This window comes from Gouania willdenowi, unplaced genomic scaffold (assembly GCF_900634775.1).
Source record: "Gouania willdenowi unplaced genomic scaffold, fGouWil2.1 scaffold_119_arrow_ctg1, whole genome shotgun sequence".
Taxonomy (NCBI): Eukaryota; Metazoa; Chordata; class Actinopteri; order Blenniiformes; family Gobiesocidae; genus Gouania; species Gouania willdenowi.
In genome coordinates, this window is record NW_021144867.1 from 452,274 (window position 1) to 478,282 (window position 26,009).

Consider the following 26,009-nt stretch of genomic DNA (forward strand, 5'->3'; position numbering starts at 1 on the left):
AAAATTTTGGTGCCTTACTACTTTCTTAGCCCTGTTTAAGTATGTGCATTATATTTGCAGTAGTTTTTAGGGTCTAATAATGGCCTTAACTCAATTTTTTTGAAATTTTGAAAAATATGCCTTACTTTAGTCTTACCCTTGATTTTCAGTGACTCTTGAATTTTTTCATTTTTTGGTGCCTTACTACTTTCTTAGCCCTGTTTAAGTATGTGCATTATATTTGCAGTAGTTTTTAGAGTCTAATAATGGCCTTAACTCAATTTTTTTGAAATTTTTGTAAATTATGCCTTACTATAGCCTTTCCTTCGATTTTGGGTGACTTTTGATTTTTTTTCATTTTTTGGTGCCTTACTACTTTCTTAGCCCTGTTTAAGTATGTACATTATATTTGCAACAGTTTTTAGGGTCTAATAATTGCCTTAACTCAATTTTTATAAATTATGCCTTACTATAGCCTTACCTTTGATTTTTTTCATTTTTGATGCATTACTACTTTCTTTGCCCTGTTTAAGTATGTACATTATATTTGCAGCAGTTTTTAGGGTCTAATAATTGCCTTAACTCAATTTTTATTTTTTGAAATTTTTTAAAATTATGCCTTACTATAGCCTTACCTTTGATTTTTGGTGACTTTTGATTTTCAAAATTTTTGGTGCCTTACTACTTTCTTAGCCATATTTAAGTATGTGCATTGTATTTGCAGTAGTTTTTAGGGTCTAATAGTGGCTATAACTCAATTTTTTTGAATTTTTGAAAAATATGCCTTACTATAGTCTTACCTTCGATTTTGGGTGACTTTTGATTTCCGCAATGTTTTGTGCCTTACTATTTTCTTAGCCCCGTTTAAATAATGTTCGTTTTGCCTTTCTGGCCTTGTTTTGTGCCTTATCTCATTTTTTTTTTTTTTCTGAGATAAAGTTTTAGTAAAGCATAAAAATTATCTGTCTTAAAATTAACTTACAAAGATAAAGTTGCATGGTTTTTTCAGTCTGATAAACTATAAACCTGCTACGTTACCAACTTGTAGTGAAAAATAATAATAAATGAAGACAGGACGCAGCAGATTCATCTTTTACAGTAAAAAATGAGAACAAAAACAAGACTTTATTAAAGAAGCATAAAAAATAAAACTCTTGATACATTTCTCATAACCGTCAAAGTCAGCACAAATCATACGATTATACAATTTCCTCTGGCTCGCGGCTAAAAGGTCCATAAACTTTCAAATAAAATATATTTCAATTTTAAAATTTCTTCATAATTTTTCTCATTTTGTTATAAATTGCCTATATGTAGTACACAGGAAAATAAAAATAATAAAAAATAAAAACATGGAAAATAAAAATAAATTTGAAGTCATAAAAAGGGTCACATTGTTGTCTGGGATATTTAGGAACGCAAATAAAAAATATAAAATTAAAAATTAAACATGTAAAAAGTTTTTTTGTTTTTGTTTTCTCATTTGTTTGTTTTTTTTTATCGTAAAAATTATTATTAGCTAACGCCGGGTGGCTCGAAGACATGCAGATGGTTAACTTACAAATAATGATACACGTTCTTTAGAAACTACACTTATTATCTTCAATTTAAGTTGCTTTTCCTTTTCAAAACAAAGTCCTGCTGATTGTATTCGTGATATATACACACACTCACACATACGCACAATCACACACATACACACAGGGCTGCTGTCATTTTACATTTTGGTTCTGCATAACAAAGTGAATTAAAGCAACAAAAGAAAACAAAAAAAAGAAAATAAACAAAGGAGGAGGAGGAGTAGAGCCGAGGCTGGAGTGGAGCGTGACCACACCCCCTCCTCCCTGGCATGGCTCTCTTTAAACCCCCCCCCACTCTAATCACAAACACAAAAAAAGGTCAGAGGTCACGGTCTAGCATGCCTCAGGAAACCCTGTTTTCAAACCTTGAGAAAAGGAAGCGGGGGAGGGGCAGACTAACGTTTGGATAAAAAACTAAAAATATCTTGTTTTTATTTTTAAAAAAAAATCAGCAGTCCGTGTGAAAAAAAAGAGAGATAAACTCGTACCGTTTAACGCCGACGCTACTGTACATGAGGCGCAACATTCTGTGCGCGTGCACGCTGATCAGTGCGCACACATACTTATTGATCTCTGGGGAAAGCTCCGAGACGAGCTTGCACAACCGTCGCAGCCAAGCATCTGTTCAGTGATAGGGAGGGGTGTGTGTGTTTGTGTGGGGGCACGGGGGGGGAGGGGCTAACCATGGCGTTGCGTTACACTTTGTGTTTAAGTGCACAACCTTCACCATGCCTGTGACGGAGGAAAGGAAACGAATGTGGAAGCCCTGATGAGCGAACTAAGCTAAGCTAACTAGCTGCCATTGACACTGTGCAGCTTCCTGCTGCTGCACGTGTGTGTGTGTGAGCGTGCACGTGTACGTGTGTGTGCGCGCTCCAGAGGAAGCCCTTGAGATTCCCGTGTGTGGTTCCTAAAAATCTGCTGTCATGGCTTTTTGTCGACGGGCTTTGTCGTGATGCTAACACGACAAGGTTAGCGTTGGCGGTTACTGCATTCAAACAGGCCGTAACCATGGAAACGCTCAGTCCAATCACAGAGCAGAGAATGCGCGCCAGTGGGAAAATAGTGGAAGACCGACAGAAAGCAGAGAGATTAGGGGATTTACAGTGCATTCTTCCATCAGGCCCCGCCCCAACCCCCTTAAAAAGTCTTCTGTGGGAGGAGCCGGAGCTCCTTATTGGACAGAACATTTGCTGCTGTGACATCATCATCCAGGAGGAGTCCCTCTCTCACACACAACACTCAAACTATGAATAAAAACACCAACTATGAAGAATCTAAGTGTAACAGACATGAGCTACTGGATTGGACGTTGGGGGACGGGGTCACTTCCTGAACGGCGGAGGCAGCGGGGTGGACCAATGAATAGCGTCAGTGGGCGTGTCCTCACTCTCTCACACACGAGCACAAACAACCACAGCACAGAAGAGAGAAAAGAGTGGGAAAAAAACAAAACCTTCACGATGATGTTATCACACCGCCGAACTGTGTAACGCGTCGCCGTTTTTCTGCCTGACAACAAAACGCTTCTGCTTTTGTTTCGCCAACAACAACGTAAGAAAGAGAAAGAGAAAACGTAGAGGAGGAGGAACGGAAACGCCTCGAGAACGTTTTAAAATGTGGAATAAAAAAGTGCCTCGTCAGCTTCATCAAAAATATCTGTTAAGTACAAAATAGTCCAACGAAAAAAGGCGGTGAGAGAAAACGCAGAAATCTGAGAAGCCAGGATGAAGAGGCGGAGCCACGAAGCATGGGCGGAGCCACGCAGCATCCTAAATGAAGGCCTGAAGAGAGATAAGACACTATCGTTCCACTAAGACTGGGAGCCTCCATCTATAATGAGTCTGTGAGGCTATTGGTGAGGCTCCGCCCCCTCATTAGGAGAAGATGCGGATGCACTGCGTGGTGGGGGTGTGGCACACGGGACACTCGGGCTCGGCCGATTGGCAGATCTGTCCAGCACATTCCATACAGAACAGGTTGTGTCCACATGGCACCAGCGCGGCCGTCACTTCGCTCTCAAAGCACACGAAGCAGTCCCTGTTGGCACCGGGGCCGACTCCCACCAGGCCAGCCACGCCCACGCCGCCACTCTTTAGTCGGCTGAGCAAGCCTGAGCTGAGGCCCACGCCGCTGCTCCCGCCCTCTGAGTCAGTGGGTGACCCCCCGGGCAGCGAGGAGGCGGAGCATGAGGAGTAGCCCGTGGACGAGCCACCAGAGCTGGAGCTGGAGGCGCCGGAGAAGGACCCGCCCCCTCCACCCGCGGTGCTAGACTGGAGCCAGGAGAGGGTGCTGAGGGGGTCGCTCTGAGCACGGCGGGCCAGGGGATGATCCATGGGGCCGACGCCCACGTCCTGAGGCAGAGTGGGGGACAGTCGTGGCGTGATGGCGCCGCCGCTGAGGCCGCTGCTATTGCGACGCAGCGGCTGGTTCTGGTTCTGCTGTGAGGACGAAGCCCCCGTCTTATTGGCCGCGCCCCCATTAACGAACGGCGCCCAGATGTTGGAAGCACTGAACTCAAAGTTCCCCAGTTCGTCAGACGGCAGCCCCGGGGTGGACTCCCCCCCGAAGGTGAACCCTCCCCCGGCGCCGCTGGAGCCCGTGCTGAAGGGGCTGGATGGGCTGCCACTCTCCGCCGCACCCGCCTTCCGGGCAGCGCCACTGAAACTGTCGGAGCTGACGCTGCCATTGTGTGCGTGGTAGGGGGCGGACGACGACATCTTCCTGTTGGACGAGTGGTGCACGGACATGGGGAGGGTGGGGGGCGGCGAGGGAGGGGGAGGCGGTGGGGCCGAGTGGTGGCCGCTGGCCCTGGACCACAGGGACGACCCAAGGCCGGCACCCAGCGCCCCCAGACCCTCCAGGCTGACGTCGGTGCCGTTGGTGTGGAAGTCGTTGTCGCCCTGCAGGTCCACGAAGGTCCCGGTCCTCAGCGTGATGTGGGTCTCAATCTCCTCACGGGCTCGGTCCACGTTCTCAGGCATTCCTGTCACCTCAAACACCGGGTCCTTCTCACGACTCGGGGTCACGATGTACGTGTGCGTTTGCTGCTGGATGCGTTTGATCGTCGCTCCTTTGGGTCCAACCACCAAACCCACCACTCGGTATGGGACTCGCACCTGGACCGGAGAGAACACAACATTACACGTCACAACAATACACAACGCAATACAACATTTCAAAATTAAAGTTGTGATATTTTAAGAGTAAAGTCGTAATTTTATTAGAATAAAGTTGTATCCTAATAACGCTACACAACTTTAAACAATACACAATATTTCAAGATTAAAATCATAATATTTCAAGATTAAAGTCATAACTATGACAATAAAGTTGCATCTTAATAAAAACGTCAAACAAAAATATGCAACACTACACGACGAAACGCAACAATACACAAAGTCACGCAACAATACACAACTGCGTACTCTGTGATGTCATCGGTCAATAATCTCGCCCTTCAATCGGCCGATAAAGAGGAGAAAACAGAAGTTCGATGTGGGATCTAAAGGAAAAATGGAGGTAAAGGTTTGTGCACCTGGATGGTGGTCTGCCCGGGCAGGTGAGGTGGTCCGGGTAGAGCCCCGCCCCCTCCTCCTCCAGGTCCTCCAGCTTTGCAGCGGGACGCTCTGATCATGGAGAAATGCTCTGCGGCGGAGACGATCTCACGTTTGGCCATTTCTACGTCCTCACGGCGCCCGGTCACAATGAACACCGGCTCCTCACCACGGACCGGAGTCTTTATGTAGGTGTTGGTTTTGGCACGCAGGGCTTTGATCTTACAACCTGGAAGAAACAATTGGAAAGAGATAATTAATGAGTGAAGCAGCTTCTATGTTTACAACATCCGGAAAAACTGTATTTATCTTTACACACACACACACACACAACACCTAGCTTAATCTGCACCATTCTGGAATGATGTCATCAGGATCATTTAAATTAAGATGATCAAAACGTAATCAATAAACCTGATCAGATTCAGGACCCACTGATTGGAAATTTTTATTTTGACACATTTATGTTTGATTGTGGTTTTCTGTTATTATTTACTTGGTTTAATCAAAGAAGTTGAAAACCAGTATTTTCTGAAAATGTATATAAATATTTTTTTGAAGAAAGGAGAGAAAAACACAAAATAAAACCATAAACACACAAATGAGAATAAAATACTAAATTTGGAAAAAAACACAAACAAGAACAAAATCAAAACAAAACACACACAACAAAAACACAGGAAAATAAACAAAATGACAGCAAAAACATACAAAATAAAAAGCATAAACACAAACGAACAGAAAATACTAAATACCAAAAAAAGCACACAAACAAAAACCAAATTACACTAAAAAAATGACAAGATATGAGAAAAAACCCACTCAAAATGACAAAACTAATAAAAAACATTATACAAAAAAAATAAATGAATAAAATAAAATCACACAAACAAGAACAAAATGACAACAAAAACACATCAAATGGCAGTTAAATACACACTTTGTTCCTTGCTGTTGATGATCAGATTGGTCACTAGGGGGCGTAGCTTACTTTGTAGCGTCACACACTTTTTCCTCTGAGATTTGATTTTTTTTCTGCTTCTTCTAAAATTTGATTTGTTAAATTTAAGCCAGAGAATGGAAAGTGAACACTTTCATCAGAATTCAGAAAAAGATTTTCACCATATTTGGTGTGATATAGACGTTAAACAAGTTACATAGCATTTATTTATTCTTTTAATCAAAGTGAACATATAAACTAAGTGACTACATATTCAAGATATTTTTATACATTTAAACATTTTTCAACAAAAAGAAATGCAGTTGGAGAGAATGTTTACATGTGATGTCATGATTTACTTTATATTTACACAATTCAGATTGTCTTTGTCATTTTTAATTCCTGCTGTGGGACACATTGGATGTTTTAAAGCAGGGTTCTCAAGTGGGGGTACAGGGTACGGTGCAGCGGCTCTAGTGGGGGTGCGTGAGAGAATGAGTAAATAATTAACTAATAAAAGCATGAACAATTCAGGGATTTTAAAGTGTGTATTTTTTTGGTTAAAACGTGATTATTTTTATAATAATGATAGTGATTAGAACATGAAATAAAAAAAACAAAAGGCCGTTTTGAATAACAATAATGCTTTAACCTTGGGGTCAGGACCCCATTTGAGGTCGCGAGACACTGGGAGGGGGTTGCCAGATGCCTTCAAGAATCTAAGAATATTTTTTTAACAAGTTGAGCCCATTTTGTTTATTTTTACCTTTTCTGCAATTACACCAAACTTTCCATATTATAAGCCATTTTCATTACTTTCTTGCCATATTTTTGCTCCATTTCGCCATCAAATTTCAATGCCTTTTCTGCACATTTTTAGCTCTTATAAATCCTTTTCACTACTTTTCCACCTAATGTCACTTTTAACCTTTTTTGGCCATATTTCATGTTTATTTTTGCCAATTTAACCACATTCACAATTTGTCATGGCCATTATTTGCCAGTTTTTCACCATACCATTTTACAATAAAACCACAAAAACAACAAACTAAACAACAAAACCATAAAAATAAACAAAACAGCAAAAAAAATACACAACATGACTACAGAACCACAAAACACAACATCCAAAATAAACAGAAGTTGCAGACAAATTAATAAAAACACACAAAACATCATCAAAAATACACACAATGACTCCAAAAACATGTTTAACCACATTTCATGCTTATTTTCTTAGTTGAGAACCACTGGTCTAAATAAATCTGTTCAGAGGCACTTACGTACAAAGATTCTTTAAAATGTGTATTTTTAAATATTTTATTCCATCATTATGCTCTATAGGTCTGACAAAGGAGGTACGTGGGCCATAAAAAGTGAGGTGAAGGGCCATATTTCCCCCCGAACCTCTAGTTTGACACAGGTCTGACATGTAGACGAGGCAGGAAGTAGTGACGTGTGTATTTTAGTTTATTTTTTTTTTCCAACGGTGGAGTGTTGCAGGATGTTCACTCACAGCGAGCGCGTCTGTGCCTTTAAAGGAGGACGACTCAGTGGAGCCGACCAATCAGACTTGTGGAGTGTGATGTCATTGTGGGAAGCAGAAAGCATGGCTTTTTTCAAACAAAGGAACAATGCAGGAACGCTACTGCTGCTAATACGGCTCAGAAACAGACCGCAGCACAGACGGACGCATGTGCTGCGTGTGTGTGTGTGTGCGCGTAACTGACAGTAGGGGAACCCACAGCCCTCTGTGTGTGCGCGCTGCAGACAGAGCTGGGTGCAGGGCGGAACACCACCACCGCCCCGTCCTGTGTTTGTCTCAGCCTCACATCAGCTGAAAAACCACTAAAGAAACACACACACTCACATGCACTCTTGTGGTTTTATAGTCACACCAGTGTCGTGTGCGTTTGGATCGACTCGTCGTGTTTTCTTTGTTCGGCTGCGAGACCACGTCCAGACCCCCGACAATCTGCTCTGCTTTGTCTGACCCTGAGCCGCCGCCCCTCCCCCCTCCACCGCCCTACTAACCCACACACAGCAGAGGAGGAGTGAATATATGAAAAAACACACCGGTAAACACAACACAAATAGACACAACCAGTACGATTAAAAAAACTAAACCAGTATAAACAAAAGAAGAACTGGGACGAAGAGACCCTACTAACCCACACCCACACACTCTACTAAGACACACAGACAGGCAGAGGAGTGAATATGGACAAAAACACAAAGGGTAACACAACAGAGGAGTGCAGAGAGACACAAAAAAGACACAACCAGTATGACTATAAACCTAAACCAGTAAAAAAAAAAAGGGAACAAATGAACTGGGAATGAAAACAAAACCTGAAGAGATCGTACACACACACACACACACACACAACACAGGAACAAAAACTGACATAAACACACAAGTAAACAACACAGGGCAGTGCAGGGACACAAAAAAGATAAGAAAAAGACACAACCAGGACAACTTTAAACCAAACCAGTAAAAACAACAGAAGAGCTGAACTGGGAACGAAAACAAAACCTGAAGAGATCCTACAAACCCACACACTCCCTACAGAGGAGCAAATATATGACAAAAACACAGCAGTAAAACACAACACAGACACAACCAGTATGATTACTAACTAAACCAGTATAAGGAAAGGAAGAACTGAACTGGGAATGAAAACCTGAAGAGACCAGACTAACCCAGACACAACAGGAGGAGTAAATACTGACAAAAACACACAGGTAAACAACAGGCGACAAAAACACAAGCAGTGTGACTTTAAACCAAACCAGTATAAAACAAAGGAAAAACTGAACTGGGAATGAAAACAAAACCTGAGGAGGTCCTGATCAGTGAGAGCGAGCGAGGTCCCAGACAGACACACACACCCAAACAAAGAGAGACACACAACTGAGAGAAAGATGCACAATCTATAAATCTAGATTCATTGATCAGAACAAAACAAGGAATAGAAACCAATCGATCAATAACTGTAATTTCTCTCTGATCTGAACATGTAAAATGAGGTATTAAATACAGGTTATTTAGTTCTCACCTTGTCTGCCCACTATCTCAGCCACATGTTCGGAGCTGGGCACAGGCACGCACTCCGTCATGTTCACGCTCCTCTTCCGGCTGCACAGCACCGAACTTTGGTCCCCCCCAGTACCGGCCATGTGGTACCCGCCCGGGCCGTAGTACTCCGGGGAGGGGGAGCAGGAGGCAGGGGAGTCCCTGGACCCACTGGGATGGGTATGGGGATGTGGGTGGGGGTGGTCCAGCATCTGCAGGTCCACGTAGCCGTTATTGCAGCTCTCTGACCCGGGACCCGGAGCGATGGTGGTTCCGTCCGGCCCGGTGGGGTGGTGGTCCACCTTCTCCAGGGCCATGAGCGACAGCTGGTCCAGGGCGAACCGCAGCGCCTCCTGGTGCTCCTCGTCCCGGGACTCGTGCTCCGTGTCCCGGGGCAAAGAGAGCCCTCCGTGCCCGTGGCTGCTCAGAACCACGTCGTGCTCCATAATGTCGGGGTGGAATAAAGGGCTCGGCATCGTCCGTGCGTGGATCTCACATCAGAGTGTGTGTCCGTGCGCGTGCCTGTGTCTGAAGACAAACAAACAAACAAAGGGAAAAAAGCAGGATAAACAATCCTGACAGCAGCAGCAGAGTCTTTGTCTGACACACTCAGTCCATCCTCTGTGTGTGTGTGTGTGTGTGTGTGTGTGTGTTCACAGACCGGTCAGTTATCATCACACCAACAACTTCAGCCACAAACTCACACAGTTTAAATAAAGACAACAGAATAAAAGGAGGAAAAAGCGCTGTGTTGTTAGCTAACAAGCTAGCAGCTAACAGGCTAGCTCCAGTCACGTTGTCGACCCCTTTGTTTGGGAGCAGCGCGGCTAGCATGCTAACAGGCTAACTGTACTCTGTCCTCAAACCCAGCCACGTTGTCTGTGAGCACACAACAAACAAACAGAAAAAAAGACTTACTTTGCCAGAGCCTTTTTTCCGATGAGACGTTAAAACACAAAGAAAAAGAGGGCGTCCCGGGAAGCTAGCAGGAATGCTAACCGACTAGCTACAGCGGTGGTGTAGCGGTGGGGGGGGGACGTCAGTCAGGGAGGAAAAGCCTTTAAAAAAAAAAAAAAAAAAAGAACAGCCTCTTGTTGTCTGGTCCTGGTCGGGATAAAGTGTCACAGCGCGTCCCCGGAGCCTCGCAGCCTCAGAGCGGCCACTGGAGCATCCTCAGCCCCGCAGGAGGAGCCGCACAGAAGGATAGAGAGAAGGATGAGTAGAGCCTCTACTGGAGCCTCTGTAGCTGCTGCTGCTGCTGACCTCCTCCTCTGCTGCTCCGCCGCCTTCTTTGTCTCGCCTGGCGCACGCGGCTCCGTCTCCTGCTCGCGGCGGTGACGTCACCCGCGACACAACAAAGGGTTCAAAGGCCACAGCAGGGACGCATCTACAGACACAGCCCACTAGTCCGTGTCCGTGCACAGAAAGAGAGGAAAAAATAAGCCCCTGATTCCGTGCGTGTGTGCATCAGTAACAGTACCAGTGAGAGTGGCTCTGGACGCGTGCACGTCTGGGTGTGTTCATCATGGCCACCGGTGGTGAGGAGGAGGAGGATGCTCCAATAACAGCCGCTCCTGCACCATCACATCACTGTGCTTATTACTGATCAGTATCATTCAAATAAAACCAGTCTGTGATGTTATTAATCAGGAAAATAAAAATCATATTTATCAGTGAAATCAAAGCTTATTTCTCAGTAGAATTCCGTAGAATGAATGAAAAGTGGAGGTAACCCTGTTTAAGGTCAGGATGAGGTGGAATGAGGTGAAGCTCCATCTGAGACCATCAAAATGATACAAAAAAATAAATAAATCACTAAATCCTACCCAAAATACACAAACAAGAACCAAATGACTCAGAAAACACAGGAAAAAAAAAAAAAACATTAAATGAGAGGATAATACACAAAATGACACCAAAACCAAACATAACGAAAAGACACAAAATGATAGGGGGAAATGCTAAATCATATCAAAAACACGCAAACAAGAACAAAATGACAACAAAAAACATATAGAAATACACAGTGATAATGAAAACACACAAAACCATAAACACAGAAATTATATAAGAAAATGCTAAATTATATAAGAAAATGCTAAATCATACCAAAAACACACAAACAAGAACAAAATGTCACATTCATCAATAAAATCAAATCTTATTTCACAGTAAAATTGCATAGAATGAATGAAAAGTGGAGGTAACTCTGTTTAAGGTCAGAATGAGGTTAAATGAGGTGAAGCTCCATCTGAGACCAACAGACAAGACTGACAATGTAAATTATATCATGTTAATCTATATTTTAAACAAAAATATTTACCATCTAGTCTACATATGAGGAACAGACACATTTTGTTAACAAATAAGGTATTGTCATGACAGTAAATTTCTTCACTGCGGGATCAATAAAGCTTTTTTCTATCCATCTATTAATCACTAAAGCAGACATGCAGGGACATCTAAAGTAAATGCACAAAATTACACCAAAACCCAAAAAATGACTGAAAAATAAACAAGATGACAACAAAAAAAGACAGAATGATAGAAGAAAATACTAAACCCTGGCAAAATCACACAAACAAGAACAAAATGACACCAAACACACACAAAATGACAACTAAATTCCACGAGAATAACAGAAAACAGACAAAACGACAACAAAAAAGTACTAAAACAATTTTTTTTTACAAAAGACACAAACAGGGACAAAATGACACTATCAACAAAAAACAACACACAATGATAGAAAAATACACAAAGTGATAAAAACACAGAAAACAAAAACCATAAGCACACAACAACAAAATGTCATAATTGTCAATAAAATCAACTCTTTTTTTCTCAGTAAAATTGCATAGAATGAATGAAAAGTGAAGGTAACCCTGTTTAAGGTCAGGATGAGGTGGAATAAGGTGAAGCTCCGTTTGAGACAATAGACAACACTGATAATGTAAATTATATCATTAATACAAAACCTTTACCATAGCATATAAACCAGTGAACTAGTGTGTTGGTTACAAATAATTAAGATTATGTGGCTAGAGTACTGGTATGGGTATGAAATAGGTGAAGAACAGACATTTTGTTAACAAACAAGGTATTGTCATGAGAGGAAATTTCCCGACCGCGAGATCAATAAAGCTATCCATCTATTAATCACTAAAGCAGACATGCTAGGAAACCTAAAGTAAACGCACAAAACGTTATAACACAAATATCAGAAAAACCCACAAAATGAAACTAGGAAATACTAAATCTGATCAAAAACACACAAGCAAAAGCAAAATGGCACTAAACAACACATCAAAAAACACAAAGTAAAACTATAAATACAGAAATGAAAATACTAAATTTTACCAAAAACACAAAACATAAGACAAAAAAAATTTCAACAATAGACAAAAATCACATAAAAGAAACAACAACAAAAACTAAAACACATCAAATGAGAGAAAAATACACTTTGTTTCTTGCTGTTGATGCTCAGATCGGTCATTATTATAAGACACCACTAGGGGGCGTAAACCACTTCTTCCTCTGTGGAATTTGATTTATTCTGCTTCTTCTAAACTTTAATTTTAAAAAGCTGACACTGTTGAATTTGCATTACATTTTATTTTGGAAAATCCTCAGGAAACCATGGTTGTAACTGTTGAAATGAACATTCTTTGAATTCTCGAAGAAAAACGAGAAATAAAGCACAAAAACAACAGTTTATTTGAACACAAGGTTGTTGGTTAAACAGACAGAAAACCTAAAAATGAGGTCCAGCATACGACGGTTGGTTTTAAATGTACAAAATTTAATGTGAAATAAAATGTAAACTTCGGTTAGTTTAAAAACAAACGTGGAGTAAAAACGTTTTCTTTAGTGTACGTGTCGTTTCCCGTCATCATACAACAACAACAACAATAACAACAACAATAAAGAAGAACCGTGTCCTGCATTAAAAGTGATTGAAACAAACAAAGGTGTGCGTTAGCTTAAACCGGCTAACCCAATGTAACACTGCTTTGTGTCGAGCACCGTCCACAGCTGCCACACACGAGTCGAGGTAAACATGGAGAAGTTGGAGCACCAGGATCTGGACCTGGATCAGGACCAGGGTCAGGATCACGCTGAGATAAGAAAATACAAATGGGAACAACAAGACGGGAGGAGTCTTTGATGTTTTTTAAAAACCTGCAGATTGTCTGCTTGACTTTGAAACGAACGCCCACGACCACGACGACGCCTGGCTTTGAAGTGTCGAAGCGTCAGAGTGACGACCTGAGAAGGATGAGAAAATATGTGTAAGAGGTGGTGAGGAACAGACATTTTATTAACAACAAAGAAGGTATTCATCACTAAACATGCAGGGAAACCTAAAATAAACACACAAAATGACAGAAAAATAGACAAGATGACAACAAAAATACAACACACAAACAAGAACAAAATGACAACCTAGCATTATCATTAACCTAACATTAGCCTAGCAATAGCAATAACCTAGAATTAACATTAACCTAGTACTAACATGAACAATAACCTAACATTAACCTAATATTGGCATGAACCTAGCAATACCACTAACCTAGCAAAAGCACGAACATAAACCTACATTAGCATGAACATTATTCTAGCATTAACCTCGCAATAGCAATAACGTAACATTAACATTAGCCTAGCATTAACATTAGCAATAGCATTAATCAGGCATTAGCCTCCCACTAGCATTAACGTAGCATTAGCATTAGTCTAGCTATAGCATTAGCATTAATCTAGCATTAGCCTCCCAATAGCATTAACATAGCATTAGCGCTAGTCTTGCAATAGCATTATTGTAACATTAGCATTAATCTAGCATTAGCCTCTCAATAGCATTAACGTAGCATTGGTCTAGCAATAGCATTACTGTAGCATTAGCCTCTCAATAGCATTACTGTAGCATTAGCATTAATCTAGCATTAACCTAGCAACAAAGGCTTACCTCGGCTGCGACTCCTCTTCCTTCTTCTCCACCTTGTCCTCCACCTTGTCCTTGTCCTCCTCCTTGTCAGCAGCTGCTGCCTCTGCAGCCATGTCGTCTATGTGAGCCAACATGTCGGCCATGAGGGCCTCCTCCAGACGCCTCCTCACGCTCTGCACCAGGTCCTCCTGCTTCCTGAGGAGTCACGTTACAATTATCACAGTGTAACACAACACAATTATCACAGTGTAACACATAACACAATTATCACACTGTAACACATAACACAATTACCACACTGTAACACATAACACAATTATCACACAGCATAACACAAACAATTATCACACAGTGTAACACAAACAATTATCACACAGCATAACACAAACAATTATCACACAGCGTAACACAATTAATTATCACACAGTGTAACACAATTAATTATCACACAGTGCAACACACAACACAATTAATTATCACACAGTGTAACACAATTAATTATCACACAGTGCAACACACAACACAATTAATTATCACACAGTGTAACACAATTAATTTTCACACAGTGCAACACACAACACAATTAATTATCACACAGTGTAACACAATTAATTATCACACAGTGTAACACAAAGACAAAACTACAACAGCTTTTCAGATTTTTTCAACAAAATATACGCAAAAATAACAGAAAAACATACAAAACAACAAAAACAGACAAAATAGTAAAAGAAAACACACAAAAAAAAACAAAATTACACCAAAAACCAACAAAGACCATAAAAACACACAAAATGACAGAAAAATCAACAAAATGAGAACAGAAATAACAGAAAATCTACAAGAAAAACACAACACAGACACATTGAATGAGAAGAAAATACACACACTGACAACAAAAACACAAACAAGAACAAAATGAAACTAAAACCAAACATAACCACAACAAAAACACACAAATTGATAAAAAAAAAAAAGCTAAATCATTACATTAACAAAAAAAAATATCAATATCCTGACCTGAATCCCTAAATGCCCAGCTCTAGTATTTAACATGTTTAAGGCCTCTCAGCTCTATGATTAGATATTAAATATCTGACCTGATGTCGTCATCTGTGACTACGAAGGCTTTGCAAAGCGGCTGTGTGGTGTTCAACCACACTCCAGGGTTCTTCTCTACAGCAGCGGTCAGCTGACCTGTGATTGGTGCAGGGCTGGTGTGGAGAGCACTGGCTATGGCTGAGAGCAGAGTTTTATCTGAGCTGACTGGACCCACACCTACAGACAGAGAACACACAGAACCACTGGTTATTCACAAACAAACACTCTGCGATAATTAGGGATTATTAAGTATTGATTACCCTGTAATCCTTTGGGCAGATCCATGGTTTTGACGAGTTCCTCAGCGATATCGAACGCATTTAACCCACTGAGCTTCCTCTCCCAGAATAACTGAGGATTGGAGGAAAAAAATAAATAAAAGAAAGACGTCAAATCAACACGTTTATATTGGTCTGCGCCAGTTTACCCATATTTCTCATTTTTTTACCATCTTTTCTCACTTTTATGACTTCACTGGATTATAAAATGTTCCAAATTTGAGCCAAAGGAGCTCATGAGAGTTAACTGATTCAACCACTGTTATTAATTTGATGTTTTATATGCTCCAGATGACTCTACGGAAGCTGGAAATTCAATGGAAGTCGCCTCTCTGAGCGTGAATAAAAGTTAAAAAACATAAGACTTTAAAAAGACAAAAAGCTGTTAACACGTACAGATGTGTGCAGATGTTAACTCAGCAGAATAATAGTGTTTAACCCTCTGGAGTCCAGGGGATAACTGACCGTTAAAGATACTTTTGACTGTATTTTTATATCTCACCATAAAAACTGTTTAGCTGGCCCTGTATAATTTTTTCAGCATAACTTCAGCTGTGTGCATTTACAGTTATTTTTTTTTATTTTGACATACTGTATAAACACAAGGGACACACAAAAATACTAAATCCAAGTGGATTTTTTTTTTTAATGTATTGTAAAAACCACGAATATGTTTAATTAACCGATTTGAAGAATCAGAATGCAAATATAAAGTGAAAGTATCAAAAACACATGTACAAGGTCACAAAAAAAACAAGTTCTATGCAACAATTTACATGAAAAAGAAAAACAAATCTAAAATTGAATTTTTTTATTTGTTTGATGTTGAACATTTTCCACCAATAGGAAAGAGGTGTATTCTTTGCTTGCAAACACTTTTGTTTAGCAAGAGAAGGAAGAATGGGCCATCTTTATCGTTCGTTTGTGCACCAAACACGACAAAAATGATCAGGAAAAGTGCAGCGTTTTTAATCTACTTTAACTATTGTCCTACTTGGTTATCAATATATATCTAAAAATAATTTACTAAATTTCCATCACATAGTTCTGAACTGCTAAGATCTATTAGTGATGTCTAGACAAAAAAATAAAATGGAAAAGTTTAATGACATCTCAACTTTCCTTCATGACGTAATTGCTTATGCTAGTCACAAAGAGAGCTACGCAAGGTCCGCAGTTGTCAATCATCGTCATATATGACGGCAAATTCCGTTTCTCAACCTAAAATAACTTATTTAAAACAAACTTCACAGAAAAATGAGCACTTGAACACAATGTAGGGTGAGAATAACTAGAGGTGTCCCAATCTAATATTGATATCGGATATCAGTCCGATATCAGCCAGAAAACAAATATCAAATTTTACTGCATCTAAAATCTCCAATATATATTATATTAATTAAATTGTAGAATACTGTAGATGTTATGTTGAAGGTTAAAATGTATGTAACCAATTGGTTAATAATAAAAGGGTCAGTTTTTCTCATACCTACTGTTGCTGACTATTGTTCTGTTTGAGTAACATCACTTAATCAAGCCTTTTCTAACACAACAAAATAAGTAATAAAAACATGTATGATTCAGGCTGAAATCGCATCGGATCAATATCAACCAATACTCAAGGTTGCAATATCGGTATCGTATTGGAACTGAAAAAGTTGTATCGGGACATCCCTAATAATCACAACACAGTTTAGGTTTGGAAAAAAATTATGTGAGGAGTATTTACAGTTTGACAAACATCTCATCCGTTTTCATTGAGGAGGCGGGGTTTATGACCTCTACTGCAGCCAGTCAGCAGGGGGAGCTCTAAAAATACAGTTTACAGTCTTTGGTTTTGCCAGTTCTGACTCTACCCGGGAGAGATGCACATATTCGGACTCGGGTGAAGCAGACCTTTCCACTGACACCTCAAACTTTTGCTATAAGTTTGGGGCTCCAGCTGAATATCAAGAGACTGCATAACTGTGTACATATGAATAAAATAAACAAATACAACTTCTGCATACTCACCTCAGTTTACATTTTTTTTTTAGTTTATTTGTAAACAGACCAGAGCTGCCTGGAGCGCCTGGTTTCCCATTTAAATATGGTCCCCCAGCTAAGGTCTCATACATAACTTTTGTGCTTCATTAAAATATGCTTGTGTTAGATATATTGATATGAATGTTAATGTGCTTGTGTTAGACATATTATGAATATTAATGTGCATTGATACAACTACATACATTACCAAAACCAACTACAAGCAAACCACACAAAAATTATGTTAATCATGCAGATATGTTACAGTGCCAGACAGCATTCTACAGAGGACTACTAAGAGACCAAGCGCCCATACTACTGGATAAGTTGGTACATTTTCAACTGGAAAAAGGTCAACTGATAATGATGCTCAATTCTTTGTCATCACTTGTAAACGTATCATGCAAACAAAAACTAGGTGAGAAAATACATCATGCTAAGAAAAGTGCTACAAAATAGACAAAAGAAAAGCCACAATTACACTAATATATATAATGCACCAAAAGCCACCATATAGCATAATTTTTGCATTTAAATTTGCTTTTATTAAAAGCGGTGTACAACACAATGTGTTAGGGTTAAAAGACTTGCTTAACATCCAATAGCAAGAGCGAAGGTTGGATTTTAAAGCTGATATCCGGAGTTTCTGAGAAATCTATGTTTATGTATCATTCTTTTGAAATGCAAAAATACCCAACTAGTAGGGGTATCGATTTGGCGATATATTACGATATTACGCCGTGTGATTCTCGGATCGATTCAAAATGCATCCATGTGCATTTTTATTTATTTTTTTTTTTTTCTTCTTCTAACCTTCATTTAACCAGGAAAGTCTTTTCCACTGCAGGAGACATTGTAACTTCACAAAGAAGTGCGATGAAACCTGGGCATATTGACCAGCTTGTATTTTTTCTAATAAAATCTAAAAAGAAAGTGCTAACTTTCTGCATTTATTTGTTGTACTAGGCATATGCCTCAGTTAAGTTGCACTAAAGTCAAAGTTGGTTTAAAGGCCACAGGCAGATTGTATGTTTTTTTTTTATTTATTACAAGTTGTTGGCACATGGCATGTTAAAGCCAATGTTTTGAGTGTAAAATATGCCAATAAGATTCTTAATAGGACTAGATGTTATCAATCCCTAAAATTCAGCACGACAATTGGGGTACTCTTGGGTAGGGTGAAAGTTCAGTAAGGATCGCAGGGCGCCACCCCTACAACGCATCGTCATACATAATGTTCTCATGAAGGTGTACACATTTAAAGATAAGTTGTTTCTTAAGTCATGTATATATATAGTCGCCTTATACTTTGATATCGGGATATATCGTATCGTGACCCATGTATCGGAATACAAATCGTATCGCCAGATGCCAGGCAATACACACCCCTAGTAACTAGTCTTTTACTATGGTCTACTGCCAGTGGCCATTCATATCCAATAATGTATATAAGTCCCTCCTCCCTATACAAATGGAAACAATCGCCGAGTGTGCCCAACCAATAGGCTTCAACTTCATGTTTTTGAGACTGTAAATCAAAGTGAATGCGGAACTCACAACAGCAAACAGGTAAATATGATACTGGCTCTTCCCTGACCCACAGACCTATATCAATGTGACCTTGTTATGTTCTGCGATGCACGTGCAAAAAAGTAGAGGCGTGGCTTCTTGTAGATTGCAGAGGCAGTGGGAGAAAGTGAGGCGAGGCTGTTTAGGGCGGGACATCGAGACGTCCTTTCAGAAACTCAGGATATCAGCTTTAAGTATCCAAATCTTTTCCAAAACACTTAAATTATGACTTTTAAAGACTGGAAAATTGTTTTTTCAAATTGCATAATTTTTCCAGGAATTTCATGTCTGTGGGCACCGTATATACTGTAGTTTTGAGCCCTCACTTTCAACACAATTTTAAATGGACACTTTGTGTCTTGCTGCTCTGTTGTTTTAAATTGGTCATGTGATCAGGACGCGTACATCGACTCCTGAGGGTTAAACAGTTAACCATGAGCCTCTTTAATCTCCGCGCTGAGCGATCTGAGTCGTAGCATCAGAAACAAAATTTAGAATCAGTTGAAAATGTTATGGTGTGAACACAAGGCGTGGTGAATAAAGGAGTTCTGACCTGTTTGGGCTGCTCCACAGCCTTCTGAGGGTCCGTCTTCACCTTGTTGTTGGGGTGGTTGGTAACCTTGGTAACGGGCTGTTTGAAGATGGATGCCGTCTGTCGCACTGGGAGCGTTGTGTTTAGGTCTGGCTTGGCCTTTGAGAAGAAAACAAAACATCATTAAACATCAGAACAGTTTGGAACATGCTGCTGCTGAAATGATTCTGGGTCCGTTCTCACCCTGACTTGGTGATTGATGTCATACGTGTGCTTGGTCCTGATTGGCTGCGGCTGCTGCTGCACTTTAGTCATGAGCGAGCGTCCGACGCGGGACGAGTGAGTCCCCATCCCGTCTGTGTGAGAGTTACTGCGGAGGATCTGGGGCTTGTTGAGGATCCTCTTCACAGGCAAACTGAAAACAACAGGAAATGGTCAAAAAGACCAGCATGCATTGCAGAGCAACACGAGGAACTAATGGATTCTCACTTTAGTTCCCGCACGACGACAGCTCAAAGGTTTCCTTCACATTCAAAAGTTTAATGACTTACTTTGTAGGATTGGAAGTTTTCACAATAAAGGTTTGATTTTTTGTTGATTAATAGAAATGTGGGCCTCAGTCTAATTTTGCAAAGTAAATGCAATAAAATACACAAAATTACTTGAAAAAACACAAAAAACAACAACAAAAACACCATTAATTACTCCAATAAAAACAGAAAACAGATAGAAATAAACAAGACAAAAAATACACAAAACAAATCTAAACACAGACAACAAAATGTCAATTATTCAAATGAAACAAAAAACAAACCAAAATTTACAAAAATTTACATAACAATAAAAAAACATATATACATGACAAAAAATACACAAAAACCACAAAATGACTGTAACCACACAAAAATACCACATCATTAATGATTCCAAAAAAACACAGAAAACACAAACATTTTCAGAAATGTACAGCACAACTATAAATATACAAGTTTACAACAAAAACATACATATGACAAAATATACAAAACTACACAATATGCACAAATTAAGTGCCACACACACACAAAACAAAAACATAAATATTCAAAACAACAATAAAAAATACACAAAATGAAAGAATATACAAATTAACTAAATTACTTCAAAAACATACATATAACCAAACTACGACAAAAATACACAAAACAACTAGGGGTGTCCCGATCCGATATTGATAGTGGTCCGATATTAACCTGAAAACAAATATCGGATTAAAATTTACGAATTTTCCGATTTATTTATCTATTATTTCAATTCATTTATTATTCATTTTATTCAATTGTAGAATACTGTAGACATTATGTTGAATGTTAAAATGTATGTAACCAATTGGTTAATAATAAATGGGTCAGTTTTACTCATCCCTACTGTTGCTGACTATTGTTCTCTGTTTGAGAGACATCACTTGATCAAGCCTTTTTTGACATTCCACACTACAAAATAAGTAATAAAAGTATGTATGATTCGTCCTGATATCAAATCGGATCGATATCGGCCACTGCGCAAGGCAGCAATATCGGTATCGTATCGAAAGTGAAAAAGTTGTATGGGGACATCCCTAAAAACAACCAAATCATTTATGATTCCAATAAAACACACAACACAAAAAAAAAAATTGACAAATATATGCAAAACAACAATAAAACTACACAAAATAAATCCAAACAACAAAAAAAAAAACACAAATCGAGAGGAAATTATACAAAACAAAAACACAAAATTACCACAAACACGTACATGTAACAAAACGTGGAAAAAAATGTCAGAATATACAAAAAGACATCAATACTACACAAAAATGACTCGAACACAATATGACAACAAAAATGCAACACACACACACACCAACAAAAACACAAAATGACTCTAAAATGACTCCAAAAACACAGTAACTGTAGTTTCTTGTGTTACTACACTGATGAATATTTCAAACACTGGCATGTTGATCACGTGACCCGTACATCAGATAATATGATTAATATCTCTAATGTTTGTGTCACTGCGGTGATAAAAGTTGCTTTAAAGTGTAGATAGTTGTAGTTTAAACCCCACAGCTCAGTTTGTGGTGTAACTTTTGAGCAGAACCCAAAGCACAGGGGGTCGGTCATCATCTGACAGGGGAACTATTTCCCCCGGAGCATCGGGCCCACGCAGCGCAACTCAAGCATGTGTAAACAATGAAAGTTAGCAAGCTAATCAGGCTAACAGCAGCCGGCCGGTGCCTCTCCACAACAAACCAGCAACAAGCTGCTGGTTTTACCCCTCCGACACAGAACAATCACAACCACGCCACCTTTTAAAGTGCATTAGCAAAAGCTGGAACAATGTCAGTAAATCCAAACGAGCTGGAATCGTTTTACTGATGGACATTTCAGAACTGCATGTATGCATGAATAATGCTCTTTTTTCCACACAAATTGACCAACTCCTGACAGTGTTGATGTGTTAATTCTCACCTTTTCCGCTCCATGGTGCCTCCTGCGTGCACTCGGCTTTGCTATAACGCTGCTTTGTGTAAAAAAAGGATAATTTAGCTGCGAGCTCGTTAACGCCGTCATGAATTAGCACGGAGTCCGTTTGTTCCCTGACTGTCACAACACGGAGATTACTCCGCCGGCCCGCGGACTTAATGAACAACTGTAAATCCCTGCGCCACGATCAGCGGGAAAGTAGTCCGACTGAGGCGCTCAAGTTTAAACAGTGAAATACTTAAATTATTGAATGTTTGAGGAGTTTTTGTGTACTTAGAATTACAAATTCTATCATTTAAATGTAAATGAACAAGTTAGGGAACCAGTTTTAAAAGTTTTTCTTCATGTTGTAAAAAACTCAATTTTTCTAATTTTGTTATTTAATTAAAAAAAAATAGTTATCTTTAAAAACAGTACATTTTAAAATATGTTTGAATACAGATACAGAAGAATAATGTATTGATAGTCCAGTATTTATTGTTTTAATGTATCACAACTGATTGTGTTAAAAGGATTTTATTTTATTTTTTATTTTGTGTGTATTTTTGTTAAAGGTCACCTGTAGTGAAAATATATATATAACAACAGAAACAATAATTATTTAAAAAAAAAAAAAAAAATGAGCATGTATTTTAGGCATATTTTATTGATTGGTAGCAAACACCATGTAATTCAAGAAAGAAAATAAAATCATTTTCTTCTTTCTGGAAAAAACAAAAACAACAAAAAAAAGCGACGTTTCTCCACCTTTTTCTTGGTCGTCCGTGCATGCGTTTCTTTGGCGCACGCACGTAGATACTCCAAACCTGGAGCTTGTCACATTGATGTTATTATTGGATGTTAAATAAACAGTTTATTGATGAAGATGAAGTTCAGTGTCTTGATGAAGGTCCACAGTGAAACAAACAGCGCCTCCCTGTGGAGAATCACAGTAAACATACACCGTTACATAAAGACGTGCATTACAAATAAAATAATAATATATTACAGCGTTTGAAGGCCACATTGAAGTTGTTGGTTTTCTTACTTCAAGAATAAAGTCCTAATATTATGAGAATAAAGTGATAAAAAAAGTTCTACTCTTTGTTCTTCCACATGATTTCTGTGCAGGAACGTCCCCATTTTCCAATGTATGGGAAATACTATATTCTTTTCAAAGTTATGATAGTGATTATGCAGATAAGTATTTCCTTATTTTTGTAAAACCTACAGTGAAGTACGATGTCACAAAGGCTCCATAGATCAGTTTTAACTGCTCCGTAAAAACACTACAGTTTATTTTCATAAAAATTTGACATTAATCTTATAAAATTATGACCATTGTAAAAAAAAATTATGAATTTATTCTAAAAAAAAATTGTGACTTTATTCTCCAAAAATTGCAACTTTAGTCAAAAAATTAATTAAGTCTCATAAAATTGACTATTTCAAAAATAAATTATACCTTTTTTTTTAAAGAAAATTATCAATTCACAGTAAAAAAAAAGATCAATTCATTCTTACAAAACATACATTTATTCTAATTTTTCAAAAATATATTTATTCTCCAAAATTTATGATTTTATTCTCATAAAATTATGACTATTCTAAAATAAAATCTAAATTTAGTCTAATATATGTATTCTAAAGAAAAATTCTAAATTTATTTTAAAAAAAATCCAGACTATTGCAAAAAAAAAAATACTAATTTATTCTAAAAAGATCATGACTTTATTCTCCTATAAATTATGACCATTCAAACAAAAAATAAAAAATAAAAATGTATTCTCAAAATATTAGGTAATTTCTATTGAAATTTAAATATTCTCCTTCCTTCAGACAGTTGTGTAAATGTTTCCTCTGCTCTGACCTTTGACCTCACTCTGTTAATCGTCCTTTTTGAATTTGCCGCTGATGTAGGGAACGTAATCCAACACCAGACGCCAGTCAGTGACGTAGACCAGAGCCACGCCCCCTGTCGTCCCCCACACGGCCAGCGTAGGAATCCTGTGGAGGACACGCAAGAATCTTATATCCATGTGTGTTTTGGAAGTCATTTTTACATATGTTTCTCTCATTTCGTATACTTTAGAAGTTTTTTGTGTTTTTTCTTGTCATTATGTTTTTATTTTATTTTTTAATCTAATTTTGTACATTATTTCCATAATATTTGTGTCTTTTTGTTGTTTTGTACGTTTTTAGAGCAACTTTGTAAATGTATGTGGGTTTTGGGAGTCGTTTTGTGTATTTTTGTTGTCACTATGTATTTTTCTCTCAATTTGTATATTCTTTCGTCATTTTTGTGTATTTTTGTTGTTTTGTATGTTTCTGGAGTAGTTTGGTGTATTTCTGTTGTTTGGTATATTTTTTTGTTTTTATTTATTTATTTTTAACTTTTGTGTTTTTCGAGTCACTTTCTATATTTACGAGTGTTTTGGAAGTCATTTTGTGTATTTATGTTGTCACTTTATTTATTTTTTCCCCCCTCATTTTGTATATTTCTCCATCGTTTTTGTCTAATTTTGTTGTTTTATGTGTTTTTTGAGTAATTTTGTGTATTTATGTTGTTGTTTGGTATATTTTTGCTTGTAATGTATATTGTCCTGTATTTTTTCCTTTCGTGTGTTTGTCCAAGTCACGTTGTATATGTATGTGGGTTTTGGAAGCCATTTTATGTATGGTTGTTGTCACTATGTATTTTTCTCTCATTTAGTATATTCTTTCATAATTTTTGTTGTTTTGTGTGTTTCTGGAGCAGTTTAGCGTATTTCTGTTGCTATTTGGTCCATTTTTGCTCGTAACTTTGTATGTTTTCCTTTTGTGTATTTTTCAAATAACTGTTTATTTAGGTAGGGTTTTAGAATTCATTTTATGTATTTTTTGTTGTTATTTTACGTATTTTTCTCTCATTTTCGGAGTATTTTGGTTGTTGTTTGGTATATTTTTGGTTGTAATTTTGTATTTTGTTTTCTTTTTGTGCGTTTTTCGAGACATTTAATGTGTTTACTTTCTGGCGATAGTGCATAAAGCAGCTCCAGCTGACAGTAACAGTCAGCTAGGCTAACTGCTAAAGCTAATAACTATCTAAGGACGCGACCCAAGCGCGTCTGAAACGATAATTAAATTTTTTTTTATATATATATATAAATAAGAGATCAAATTAATGTTCTTACCATGACTTGGCAATAGCGGCGTATTTCTGTCCAATGACTTTGCTGATCATTTTGACAAAAAAAGTGACTCCTTCAAAGTCAAACACCGGCTAACAGAAGAATAGTGCGCATGCGTAAAGGAAATTGGCATTCCGTTGTTTATAAAATAAAAACACGAACACAAAAGAACAGATAATCTGAACGTTAAAGCTTCACATTTATGTTAAATACATTTTAAATAACCATTATAACTAAGGATTTGAGAAGCTCGTGAGGAAAAATTACAACAGATGTTGAAACGGACATGAAAATATTCACTGTTCGTCTTACTCTGAAGGAGAGTTGGTCAGCGCCTTCAAACCACATCCGTCATTAATTTTCTTTTTGCTAATCTGATTTTTTTTTTTTTCTTAAATGCTATTTTTCAAAAACTGTTAAAAATTAAAATGTTAAGATAATGTTTCGTTTCTACAAATATTTATTTTGTTCCAGTGTTTTGCTTCATCATAGAATCAAAAGCAAGTTGTTTTTTCCACTGTTGTAAAGTAGATTAGTTAGTTACATGTTTAACAGATAAAAATAAGCGAACGCGTGATTGTAAGTTTATCTTCATCAGTTCAATGAGTTTTTTGCAGAATGTCGTAACATTAAGTCCAACTGACCATAGGGAGGCGTTGTTTGTCTACAACAGAGATGAAAACTTATCATCACAGCAGGGCCACAAACACGTGATTATATCTGATCTGAGGGTCACATGATCAACAATCATGTCAT

At 38.4% G+C, this 26,009-nt stretch overlaps 3 protein-coding genes across 3 annotated transcripts; all 3 read right to left on the bottom strand.

Moving 5' to 3' along the window:
• Positions 1-1,064: 1,064 nt before the first annotated feature.
• LOC114458473 (RNA-binding protein MEX3B) lies at positions 1,065-10,658 on the bottom strand. The gene is made up of 4 exons (XM_028440848.1): positions 10,054-10,658; positions 9,119-9,663; positions 5,098-5,345; positions 1,065-4,678 (listed from the first exon to the last, which is right to left on the bottom strand). Exons 2-4 carry the CDS (start codon positions 9,609-9,611, stop codon positions 3,437-3,439), a joined length of 1,983 nt encoding a protein of 660 aa, XP_028296649.1. The 5' UTR covers positions 9,612-9,663; positions 10,054-10,658; the 3' UTR covers positions 1,065-3,436.
• A 2,174-nt stretch (positions 10,659-12,832) lies between these two features.
• LOC114458451 (methyl-CpG-binding domain protein 3-like) lies at positions 12,833-22,229 on the bottom strand. The gene is made up of 7 exons (XM_028440820.1): positions 22,090-22,229; positions 19,838-20,009; positions 19,616-19,753; positions 15,451-15,541; positions 15,190-15,367; positions 14,111-14,284; positions 12,833-13,407 (listed from the first exon to the last, which is right to left on the bottom strand). Exons 1-7 carry the CDS (start codon positions 22,101-22,103, stop codon positions 13,395-13,397), a joined length of 780 nt encoding a protein of 259 aa, XP_028296621.1. The 5' UTR covers positions 22,104-22,229; the 3' UTR covers positions 12,833-13,394.
• A 501-nt stretch (positions 22,230-22,730) lies between these two features.
• On the bottom strand, positions 22,731-25,401 carry LOC114458461 (cytochrome b-c1 complex subunit 10-like). The gene is made up of 3 exons (XM_028440831.1): positions 25,257-25,401; positions 23,954-24,090; positions 22,731-23,020 (listed from the first exon to the last, which is right to left on the bottom strand). Exons 1-2 carry the CDS (start codon positions 25,304-25,306, stop codon positions 23,970-23,972), a joined length of 171 nt encoding a protein of 56 aa, XP_028296632.1. The 5' UTR covers positions 25,307-25,401; the 3' UTR covers positions 22,731-23,020; positions 23,954-23,969.
• Between the last annotated feature and the right edge of the window lie 608 nt (positions 25,402-26,009).